Source organism: Bombus huntii, chromosome 16 (assembly GCF_024542735.1).
Source record: "Bombus huntii isolate Logan2020A chromosome 16, iyBomHunt1.1, whole genome shotgun sequence".
In the NCBI taxonomy this organism is placed as follows: Eukaryota; Metazoa; Arthropoda; class Insecta; order Hymenoptera; family Apidae; genus Bombus; species Bombus huntii.
In genome coordinates, this window is record NC_066253.1 from 86,924 (window position 1) to 99,812 (window position 12,889).

At 45.8% G+C, this 12,889-nt stretch overlaps 1 protein-coding gene across 20 annotated transcripts in view; it reads left to right on the forward strand.

Annotated features, from left to right (window-relative positions):
- The first annotated feature begins 245 nt into the window (after positions 1–245).
- Positions 246–12,889, forward strand: part of LOC126874292 (disintegrin and metalloproteinase domain-containing protein 11) — a 73,396-nt gene continuing 60,752 nt past the window's right edge. For 5 of the 20 annotated variants that reach the window (XM_050636142.1, XM_050636129.1, XM_050636138.1 and 2 more), the window contains exon 1: positions 258–1,152. In XM_050636142.1, the coding sequence (XP_050492099.1) occupies positions 1,068–1,152 (85 nt within the window). In that variant the 5' untranslated portion in view covers positions 258–1,067. Of the gene's footprint in view, positions 1,153–12,889 lie in introns of all 20 variants that reach the window. The other 15 variants (XM_050636132.1, XM_050636136.1, XM_050636130.1 and 12 more) reach the window with 8 other exon arrangements.

Genomic DNA, 12,889 nt, shown 5'->3' on the forward strand with positions numbered 1-12,889 from the left:
ATAAGAGGTGGTCCCAAGCTGATGGTGGCTCTGCGCGGGTGTACGGCGCGGGTGAACGAAGCGGGTGTAGAAAGTAGGGGTGGGAGACGGGGCGAGAGCTTGTAGAGGGGTTACATGGAAAGCTCCTCCGGGGTGGGGTGCTGGGTGGGGAGGCGAGGGACGCGAGGGGTTGGAGGAGGCAGCAGAGAATATTTTCATACTCCAGACTCCCGGCGTAGGTAGAAGATGGCAGCCGAGGCGTGATTCGAGACCGGGACCTTCACTCTCTCTGGGCGCGCGCGAGTAGGGGGTATCCTTCGACGTACGGACCAGATCGCGGAAGTAGTGCGCTAGCGTGGTGCATTATCGCGTGTCGTCCAGTGTACCAGGAGATTCGCGATGTTCTAGGAGGACCCGTCGTTCTATACCGTCGGTGCCGGTTTGTCCTCCTATCGCCGCAAGCCTTCTCTACTTTCCTCTCCTCTCTACAAATTCTCTCTTTCGTTCTGCGTCTGCCTCTCTCGCTCTCTCATTCTCTCTCTCTCACTCTCTCTTTCTCTCTCTCTCTCTCCTCTCTCTCTCTCTCTCTCTCTCTCTCTCTCTCTCTCTCTCGCTTTCTCTCTCTCGCTATCTCACATTCTTTGGTTCTCTTTCCATCTTTCTCTGTCCTTAACCGCTTTATTCCTTCTTTCTTTCTCGTTATTCTCTACCTTGGCCGATTTCTCTGCGTTTCTCGCATCTGCTTCTCGTTCTTTCCAATTAGATCCCGGTATCGGTTGTTCCCTCCGGAATCTTTCGCTCGGTTTTTCGCTTATTTGCTCTTTCGTTCCTTTATCCGCTCTCCCTCCTTTCTATTCCCTTTTTGGTTGTGCGCCCCTATATACCACTCACAGCCCTCGGTTCTCGCTTTTCGCTCGCTTCTACGCTCCTACCCGAACCGCGTAACCCAGTCAGTCAGTCGTGTACTCATGATCCAACTGGCGACCAGGTAGTATCGCTGATTATGCGCGACATGAGCACCACCGCCATCGTAGTGTTTTACGAGCGTCATGTAAAATGGAATTAAACAATGTTGTTAAGACGTAAACATGTTTTGGCTACACTGTGGACTCTTTGTTCTCGTGATTGCCGTACCTGGATTTATTAGCAGCGCCGACAGCACGTCCAAGCGAGGTAACGCCTGCCTGCCTGCCTATTTGTCCGCAGATCTGCCTGCTCGCTTGTTTGCTTGTGCCTGCCTGCCTGCCTGCCTGCCTGCCTGCCTGCCTATCCTATCTGTTTGTCTGCCCATTTCCCCCTACTATCGCTCGCCTGTACTGCCTATTTGCAGTCTACCATCAGTGTCTATCCATTTCCATCTTTGCTCACCGCTACTAATTGTTTCTCGTGGTCCTCGCGATCGAACAAAGTGACCGAGCCGCTACACTCCCACCGTTCCGAGGGGAAATTTCTCATTCACGGGGGAATTTCCTTCGGGTTTAGCGAGGGTAGCCAGCATGGCCATGCTCGATCAGCGATTTCTCCGCGTCCTAGTGAATTCCAAGTCTCTCACCTCCGGGCCACTCTTCCTTCCTTCCTTCCTTCCGTCCTTCCTTCCTTCCTTGCTTCCTCTCTATCTGATGTATGCTTGTTGGCACGCGATCCTGTAATTTTATACGTGGTCGTTGGTCGTTACGTGCCAGTTTTAGCTGCCTCGTTCGCGCACGTCTTTTCGTCTCTCCGTCTGATCTTTCCTCTGCTCGTTCTCGTAAATTCTACTCGGACGCGGTCGTTAATCGTTGGCCAGGCTGGCATGGCGTGTGTTCCGGTTACACACGATTGCCTGTTGCAGACCGTCGAGAATATTCGGTGATTGTTATCCGGCCTCCCGGATCCTTTCTCATCCTCTTCCGTCTACCGACACTCAAAGATAAAGGCAGCGCTATATACAACGTGCGTTGAGCCTCCAGTGAACCATTTCCCTCCAACGCGTGTTGCATGACACGACGATATCGTTTCGCGAGTGTCGAGTTGGCTGTTCTCCTCGGGCCAACTCTCTACATTTTCACGGCAAATCTCGCGTCTCTACGTTTTATTCCATTTCCTTCTCGGCTTTTTTCCTTTTCGTTTTTTTCTTTCTTTCTTTCTTTCTTTCTTTCTTTCTTTCTGTCTTTCTTTCTTTCTTTCTGTCTTTCTTTCTTTCTTTCTTTCTTTCTTTCTTTCTTTCGTCGAAGAGCTCGACGACGTTCGAAACGAAACGGAATAAGAAAATGGAGGTAGAAAGGAGAGAAATCTCGTTGGGCGATCGAAGGAGCGATTTCGCGATAAAATAGAGAGCGTATCTTGAATAGACAGGGCGTAATACGTAACCATTGTCGCGCATTTCCGCCGCGTTGAATCCAGAAACAGCATTATTCATAATATCGCGTTACGTTACTAGTGTTACGCACTTTGCATGTCGCGATTCGCCACTGTGCGTAAAACCACACGCTTATGTTGCACGTTTTGCACGCAGACGTTAATCTTAATAAGTCGCTGCGTAATCTCGTATCGATTTGCCCTGATGGTGCATGGACGTGTTCACGCGAGACCGCGACGAGTGTAAATACTTAGACGCGAGCGGCGCACGCTGTCTCCGCGCTAGACAAATAATGCGTCTCTCGAAGAAACGTGGAAATTAGCCAAATTGGATTTTCTTTCTCGACAAGTAGCAGAGTACAAGTATGTACGAAGCAACTGGAGCGACGGTGTCCCAGTTGTTGTATTATTTTATTTCTAAAAGTGATATCGTCTGCTACCGGCGATTAAGACTTTCTTTGATCCTTCTCAGCCTGGAAACTGGGAATAGTAAACCGCTGTCGCGGCCGCGCATGACCGCGAGCGTGATTAATTTTTGCACGGAGAGGCAGGCGACGTTCTGTCGCGCTATTATGTATAATGAAGTTTGCGTCACCGGCTGGCTAAACGTCATAAACATGTCACGATATGACGATCCACATATTTGCGTATACAGACTGAATCGAGATTCGATCGATTAATCGACGTGATTAATTACCTATCTGTGTATCGCGTTATCGTTCGAACGTCACCGGATGGATTTCGGGGTGGACCGTCGCTGTCGCTGCTCCGCGCGTTGCCGTGGAACCGCGCGCGCGTTATCACGAGCTGACTCGAGGGAAAAGGGGCAGCAGCACGAAAAACCAGACGATTCGATGACGAATGGCGATCCGTTGGAGAAATATAGGAACGCATGACGATGCTCGTGTTCCCCCAATCGAGAAACCGGCATAGCGACAAAGCGTCAAAGCGTAACACTTTGAGCACATAACATTCCAATATGGTACACAAGTGTAGCAAATTTATAGCGAATGCCATAGGAAAGTTGTAACAAACGTGGATATAGCCGACCTGCCCCGAAAAACGTTAAACACGTTCCACACGTCTTGTTTTAGAAGTAAGTCATACATATCGTTTCGAAATTACGATCATTCGCCTACAATTTATTCAACTTGCATGTCACATTTGCCGTAAGTTACTTTACTTTTACGATACCTCGGCTCTCGTAGTACGACGCTTCCTTAGAATTTGAAATGTCCGAAGGGTTACAAATTTGCCATTTTCCCGCCATCCAGGCCATCCTCAGCGATTTTATACAGATTTTATACAAAGCTCATAATATGCAGGTATTTCCAGTAATCTGTTCGGAGTCGAACAAATCGTTAGCTGATCCGCGACTTCCTTCGGAATCCCATTTGTTTGGCCGACTTTGAAGAGCGCTTCGTTCCGCCGTTAATTACCGGATGTAACTTTTCAAGCTGATCTTCTTAAGAAAATCTGATTGGAATAGACGGGAGTAGCGCACGGCTCGACTTCTCCACTCGAAACAGCTGGCCATGAAATACTCGATTACGCGTCGCGGCGTCCTTTGGAACCAGCCAGCGTAAAAATTGCAATTAATTTCTCGTGGGTGAACTGATCGCATCGGATGGTCGTGGGCCGATCAAACGATCGCCGACAGCCGTGTAAATTCGTCCGAGCTGCCCCGCGACATTGTTCCTCGTTTTCCCGATCGCGTTTCACCGTTCCAGTGCCGGTTAAAAGAACCCTTCCAGCCACTCCCGTTTCCCTAACGCGCCATATTCGTCATAGGTTTAAGCGCAGCGAGCAATGACGTCATCGAAGAACGAGATGGGTCACGAGTGCACTGACACGCATACCTACGTGCCGCGAGACCCGATTTAAACGTATCAACGAAAACGCGAATTAAAATCGATCCACGGGCCAGTTCTCCCGGATAAAAGCGATTCGCTACAAACCACTTCTCTCCCTCTCTCTCGCTCTCTTCTCCCATCAAACACACTCACACGCTCGCGCGCACACACACAGACACACACACGCACGCACGCACGCACGCGCACACACACTGTTCCGTAAGTTGAGAGAACAAACTCGCGCTTTCTCTCTAATTAAATTGAAATTACGCGAGATTTCGTCACGGAAGAAAGACGCCCAGAGAAATCTCGATATTAATTTCCAGCGGCGATCAAACGTGTGAGAAGAAAAAAAAGGGGGTGGCGGGGTGGCGGGGAGGAAGAAACGAAAGAAGTAAATATAACGAGCTGGAGACCCATTTTTTCAATTTCAATTAATTCTCGCGATATTAACAAGCATTAGAAAAACAGATTTACAGCTGGCCAAAACGTCGGGAGTAAAAAGCTTAACCGTTCATCACGATTCATCGAGGAATAGCGTGTATCGATCATCGTGAAACACCGAGCGAATCTACGAACTCGAGGGCGTCCTCGGGGCGAGAATCGCCGGACCATCGCCGCTTCCTCGCAACGTGACGCGACGCGACGCGACGCGACGCGTCGTTCGCGTGATCAGCCCTAATATAGTCTTTTTCCTTTTTTTTTCCCGCGATCCCTATCGCCTGCTATTTCCATGATACATGGACGTATTTCTCTTACGCGATACGCATCGTTGCATCGTCGTCCCGAGGTCGATTCGTTCGTCGTGTGTTACAAGTTTCGTTTGAGTTAAAGTTCCGTGGAACTGGATCCAATATCAATTTGCTGACGATCGGGGAGACCGAGCCGCGGCAAGCTACTCTCCGAAACTGTCATTCTACCTAGGCGATTTAGTCGAGGGGTGGTTCGGTTGGAAACTAAAGCCGAAGCCAGGGGCGGGTAGAAAACCGCGAGCGAGAGGCCACGAGCACGATTAAGCGTAAAGAAAACTATGTCACAGGATATTTGCCGCATTCCGTTCTCGAACGGAGAAGCTCGACGTTAAGGCTAACGAAATATCATTGGGTTACTGCACGCAAATGTCGTATACCCAGTTTACGTGAAATTTTGTCGACCATGGAACCACGGGGGAAATACAGGATCGAATTTACACGTTAAAATAAGTAAACATAGGCGAACATACGTATGCACGTCTTGGAGTCGTGGATTAAGGAAAATATTGAAAATGCTTGCCTCGTGTCTCGACACACGCTGCACGCCTTAACGTCGCCTGCATACCCAGCAATGAAAATCAAGCATAATTCGATCTATGCGACGATTAGAATTTTTCTTTTCCTGTTGCTGGCACAGTAATGAACTCTGGCGAGTATAAAATACCGATTGTCTGAAACTCTATCCGAGTCATGTCGATCGATGTTATTCACGAGCTTGTGGATAACGTCAAGACACGCTACAGCTGTGTACGCAGTCAATGCTAAAGCGTGTACGTAGCGTAGTAACCGTAAAGTGTGTCGAGGTACGAGGCAGACACTTTGAACACTTTCTTGAATCATTCGTGACACGAGAACTAGAGGACGTAAGAGATATCTCATACGGTTTATCGCGCAGATATTGTACGTCACATTTTAGAACTTTTCTGTGCCACAAATAGTTGTCGACTGTTTCTTTATGCCGTATAAAAATCATATTTCCCGTGACGAATTTAGAAGTTTAAGTAGCGGTTAATTAGTTCGAACCATACTAAATTCCACCTCATTAAATAGCACTGTTATGACCAGTGATACATGTGTCTACGTACGTAGATCTTTCGGATCTATTTAGTAGAAAATAAAGTTATAGACCGATACCTTTCTCGTTTTATGTTTCTAAGGTGGAGCGATGCAAAGGTATCTATTTAATTAGAAATCATTGAACTTTTAGTTCTTACGATGTTTACGTCAGGTATACTCGCGAAAAGTTGGCAAATTTGTCTTCAACGATGAGCATTCTCGTCATAGAGAAAAGATATCGCTTTTACTGCTGCTTCTTTACCTCTAGGTAAGACATTTAAGTGGAACAAGAAACATATTGGAAATTGTAACGCGTTTTAGAACGATAGTCGACGTATTAGATATCTCTCTCCTAAAAATAAATCAAATTTTCAATTTCTAATTTTTTCCTTCCAAATATCGATTGTGCATTTTGTTTGCCAATTAGTGGAACCTTGAATCCTGCAAATAGTATCAACGAATCTTTAAACGATGAACGATAGACGATAAAAATAGAAATTATCCAAAAAAATGATACAACTGGAAAAATTTGTCATTCCGCCATAATTTAATTTCGATTCTACGGCAAGTGCGCTTACTCGACTGCGCTACTGCCACTGTCGAGTATACTTGTCATCGCTGAAAAATAATCGCTGAAACTCACGGCTGTACGCTTTCAAAATGGAATGAAACGCTAAAAGGGTTGAGAGGGGTTTTTTTCTCGAAAGCGCTAAAGGTGGTAAATATAATATATTTGTACAGTAACCTATCGATATATGTATACGTGTGGGTTAAATTTACATAGTCAATTTGGGCAACCGGATAAAACTGGGCTGGGAAGAAACGAAGAAACGGAGAAACGGAGAAACGAAGAAACGAAGAATGAGAGAGGGACGCTGACAGATAAGAATAGAGTACGCGATAGTGGGTATAATTTGAAATAGCGCGGCGGCCCGAACACTTGCCACAACGTCCTTGGCACTTTGCGAGAAGGTTGGTCGCGGTGGAAAACGCAGACTTGAGACGCGGGGCAGCAATTTTAGCGGAACGCAACCGAGCGGCAGTTGTGCAACAGCCACACTTATCTAATATGTGCGCAATTCACGTAAGGCTGAAATAAAACCGGGACAAAGCTCGCCGCCTTCGAGCGTTCTTTTCTCCATTTCGAATACCTTACCTAAGTAGAATATTTTGTACGCGGGCGAACCTTGCCGACTCGATTACGTCTGTTCGTAACCTGTACGGTACTGTACGGTACTGTACGCTACAGGTGTATCCTCTCCGCGTATAGGAAAGAAATGCCGCATTGTAAGTACGAAACGAAGAATTAGTGGAAAAATTAGTGGTCAGGTTGCAGGAAAGTTAACAACAGCATACTATTTCTTTTCACGGCTGAAACGGTTATACAGCGAAATTCAAGGGACGTTTAAAACTGATACGCTAGGAATCTTGGTAAATGCTGTACTAAAAATTTGTTACCATATCGGTAATAGTCATCTATACTGTAGCAAGTATATATGGTAGCTAGATATTTATCGCGTTTATTGAATTATAGGCCACTTTGTAAAATCGTGTTACTTTCTACTCTTCTTATTTTATAAACTTTGCTTGTTCGCCACGGTACGTTAATGTTACGTATAGATTCCCTTTTTCGTCACTGCCAAATAACCGGCTAGGTAACCATTAACGCGACGGTGTTTTCTTTATCGAAATCGAGCATTTCGCTAATTCTCGGACGCTCTGTTAGAGCGAAATGGTGTTGTAGGAGAACCGTGTTGTACAGGGGGATACCTCCGTCTCTTTGCCTCTACCGTAGTTTCCTTTATCGTAGGCTCTTTCTTCCGCTCTGTGCGTCGTCGCCTTGCCGTTCTCTCTTTTGCCTAATAACTCGCTTAATAATGGGCTGCCCTAGGAAGAGAAAAAATACATTTCCTTGGAATACAAGGCGCGCGTTAACCTCCCGAACGGCCATGCTCCCTACAAAGGATATTGATTTTCCGACGTTTAAGTTGTTCCTTGTCATTCAATGTGGCATATTCGTGACGATCTCGTGACAATTTACAGATTGATAAATACCGTTTGGACGGATAAGTGACACTTTCTCGTGTATGATAACTTAGCGATTGCACGCCATCGAAAAAAAAAAAAAAAAAAAAAGAAGAAAAGAAGGAAAGTCAAGTACGATGAGGTATGCCTGCCGCGGTTATCGCCGGGTGACGACGCTTGATCGAAATTTCCTCAAAGATTTCGTGTTTCTTCTCTAAATAGCTGGTCGGCTGATTTTTCCTTCCTGTTTGATTATTATCTTATTATTATATTATATAATATATATTTGAATGGACGTATGAAAAAAAAAATATATATATATACCTTGTCAAGGGCTATATATATATATATATATATACGCCTTGCCCAGTCAAATAGACGGAAGGAATATCGAAAGATAGATGAGAAGGATATCGAAGAAAAGACGCAAATTCGGTCATGTAACAAAGTTACAAACGGTTTTCAGGCGGTAAGTTGTCATACGTGAAAAGTGCTCGGTAGATTGTGTGTTTGGGAAAAGCTGACGTAAATATCCGAGTGGGAAGTCATCGATCGATTCGTGCGAAGCAATTAATCAAGTCGGCCGCCGACAAAATGATGCCTGGTAGAAGAGTTTTCAGCGTTCTTGTCTCGAGCAAGATCCGCGAGATTGAAATGGCAGAGCGCCAGTTCTAATTTATTGGCCTTGCAGGTACTTTTAATACATGAACTTTTGGCCGATTTTTCGCCCGGAAAAGGGGACGAAGGGTCTTCTCTTCCGACGAGAACACGCTAGACGCTTCCCTCGCTGTTTTCACCTTTGTACCCGTCCTCTGTATCTCTCCCCTTTTCCCTTCTCGATACTGTTACCACGCTATCACGTACTTACGTGCGCGGTGTGCAGCGTGCAGTGTGTATCGCACACTTACATACAGGTACACGCGTGCTTTCACAATTTCACCACTGTTGCGATGATTGAATTTTACGAATTTTAGTGTTAGCTTCGAAGGTGTTTATCGCCGACTTTTATAACAATAACATCGAATGACGAGCAAATGAAACTGTTAAATGAAACTGTTCAATGACGACGTTAATCGACATGTATCGATATTGCTCTTCTCCCTTTTTCCTTTTTCTTTTTTCTTTTTCCTTTCTTTTATTACTTCTCGACAGTGTGACCTGCGTTCGAGCCATTTTTTAAGGAAAATTTAAGCGAACAAAAATGTTTCCAGCTTTTTTCAACTTGTATTAGTAACTTCTATATATATGCGCGCGCGCACGCATATATATAAGAGAATATATATATATATATATATATATATATATAAGAGAAAGTTTCTCTTACGAGTATATTAGCGACGATATATCAGCGATGATGATGGTAAATTCGTGTCGAAGCTGCTGCCCGAAACGAATTTTGCAGATTTCATTGATACGCGGGGCGCGCGTCCCCGTGCGTCACCGCTCGAAACGCGTTTCCGCTCGCTGCTGTAAATCGAGTACATCGCGCGAGCCGTCGAATCGAGATAACGTCGTGACGAACGAGCCACGTTCGCGAATCCATTAAATACACACCGAGTTCGATAGATGCCGTGCGGAAACGAGCCGATTCGTATTAACGGTCTACGTCTTTGCCTCGATAAACTGCTGCCAAGCTTTGGTTCCAGTCCAGACGATAGGCTGTTTTCTTCGAAGGTCATCAGCTTTCGGCATCGATGCACACACACACGCGCTGGTTTATCAAGCGCGGAGATCACGACGCAATATCCCCGGGAGGTGTGCAATTTTCTATGCATTCGTCACTGAGAATTACAAATTAGAACGGCGTACCGTTCGTAGAATTATCAGCGTTAATTCGTCGAATCGACCCGCGGCGACAGCTTGCAGTCCGTTTCGCGTGATTTTTCAATCCTCGCGGGACGAATAACCTCGTGAAACGGGCCGACTGAAAGTTCGTAAATACACGTGGTGGTCGTGTTTGTCCGTGGCTCTTTATCTGTGGACGCGCGATAAGTTTTCCTGAAATGGCGTAGACGAACGCGGAAAAGGCAACCTCCTAATCAAGGATACGTGTCCGTTTGAAAGTTCTTTGCGATACGATGCTCGAGCTGCAATAGCTGCTCTCGGTACTCTTCAATTACGTGTCCACTCGAGAATGCATACGTAAAAAGCTCGTTTCCGCTCTCGGAGAGTGACTCTCGTGTACGGTACGTGGGGCTCTCCACATCCGACGAATTTCCTTCGATTCGATTTGTACTCTGTTTACGTTATATGTATATTGGGATTTTTGGATCTTGGATCCAAAGTTCACTCGGACCAGCACTCTCATGTCAGAGACCGATGATTTTGTACATGAATATGTTTGAAATTCTCTGACACTCTCTCAATACCGACTGCATCGACAAATTTTACTCTCGACGACGACGACGACGACGACGACGACGACGACTCCCCATAGTTGTTATACTGTCCGAAAGGTAGGATATCTAGCTTTAACGTTACCGCCTACGTTCTAGAATTCCGCTGTGTTGTATCGAAACGACTCTCGTTGCCCGAGGAGACAAACGGTGTCGTCCCTGTAATTGACTAGCCGGCGATTCCGCGTTTCGAAAGGAATAACTTTACCGAGGATACTAGGCGAAAGAAACGAGCCTGTACGATATCGGTTAATGGAGCGATGCCTTCGGGGATGCTAGATATTATCGTCGCTTCGACCCCGTTAGATTTATTTCCACGCGTCGCCCCTTTCAAGCAGAATAAGCACATTTACCCTCCGCGAGCTGCCTGGATTTCAGAATTCACCCTTCTCTCTACCTCACCCTTTTCACTCTCTCTCTCTCTCTCTCTCTCTCTCTCTCTTTCTCTCTATACCGACATCTACCCCCTCCCCCTCTGAGACTCGACGACTCTAATCGTGCAAATAACGTTACTCCATCCCTGAGTTACTCGTACCCTCCCCCCCCCCCCCGCCCCCAACAAATCGATTCCAGCTACCGATCGCTGTTCCCGTTTCTTCTTTGCTTCCGTTGCTTCGATTCCACGGCCCTCCTCTCTCGGAATTGCGCGACAGCTGATATTCTAGCCACGGCCCTCGAGTCGATACTAAACCAACCGGTCGCCTAATAACCTACCAAGGAAGTTGCTTCCGCGATTCTTCCCCGCGGCCTTGTTTCACGTCTGTTCGACGAAACATCGTCTCTCGTCGTTGCATATCCGTGCAACTGTTCGATCGATAATCGAACGTTTCTCCTAGACAGCGCTCCAACTGCAAAGATAAAACGATGCTTTCCTCTTATCGTACAACGTGCTACATACATATACCGTGGTGTAGAATTTGAACGAGCAACAGGCCATTTTGGTAAATAATTACTACGTATAATAGCTTTAGACTTTGTTTTTCCCTCCACTGTTTATCAGTTTCCGCAGCTGTTGTTACGTTTCCGGAACAATATATCGATATGAAAATCATATCGGTCTTAAGCTGCCGATTATGCATCCGTTTAGCACCGTTCCGTTCAGCGTTCGCCCCGATCATTTTTAATCGGGAATTTGCATAGTGGGCTGGCGAAGGCGAAACGTGGAAGGAGAGTCGAAGAAAAAGATGCGAACGCGCTCGTTCCTCTTAGTTAAAATGCCGTCGCGTCGGCGTAGGTGCTGGTGCGCGTCCCAGCGTACCCGGCTGGATTCGATGATCGATTCTCAAACCGTTGGCTGGCTACCGCCGCGTGCGCCGATGGCTTCGGAATATTTAAAGCGGCTGTTGCGTGCGTACGCTGATATGCATATCCAGCTAGGGACGTCGATCGATCGTGCAAATTAGAAAATCCAATTTGCCGGACACGGAGAAACGCGCGTAATCAATGTTCCCCTCGATTTCCTCGTTACCTTCGACCACCCTCGTCGGTCTTTCTTTGCAGAGTGTAGCCTCGCACGCGCGCACGCCGATTCGCGCGTTATTTCGCCACTGACAAGATTTTTGCCAACCGATTCGTCCACCGTGGTCGCCAGGAATTATTCGACAAATTATTCGAATAATTCGTTCAGTGCGTGTCACTCCGCTTAATGTCCTGATATACGTCGACATTGGTCGTTGATCGATACACCTTATCGTGCACAAAGTATTTGCACGCTTGGTGCAATCCGATCGAAACATTGATTATATTTTCAACGTTACACCGTTTTGTTTCTTTAACCGACTGCGCAAAGGCAGAGGTTATCATATACACAATGTATATTATCTAACGTATGTTAGTATCGACTAGTTGCGCGATCGATAGATCGATCGGATCGGATGTTACCCCATCCGGTGGTCCAGTTTCCAACAATTTTGCATTTAATTACATTTTCTCTTTACCGTTAGCCTAACTTTACTTCGTAACGGTGAAAAGTAGGAAACAAAAGTATTTTCCTAAAAATCTGAACTCGAAGCGCGCTAACAAATATGCAACAGCGGCGAGTAAAATTTACTTGTTTACTAAACGGCATATAAAATATGTGTAGCTGTTACAACGACAATACGTCGCAACGTTTACGCAGGTAACGTAAAATTACAAGTACTCTTCTGTTCTTGATTCTGAGAAAGTCCTTGATTCTACAAATTCTTCTACCAGTGCACGCATACAACGAATGTTAACTCTGTCGTTAACTCCATTGACGTCATCTTTACAATAACGGATGCTATGCAATTATAGGTGAAAATAGGTTGCCGTGTTTTCAACGTTTCGTATCATTCCTTGTAATCCATTAACTATCTTATTAACTCTGTTAACTCGCTTCGCCATATATCTAACGCGCTATTTGGCGAGTAAATAAGTTCTCTCGATCCTTGTTGTACATTTGTATAAGTAAACAAAAAATTAAATATAAAGAAAAAGTATAAAATGATTGTATACTTTCCGTTTCCAGGGT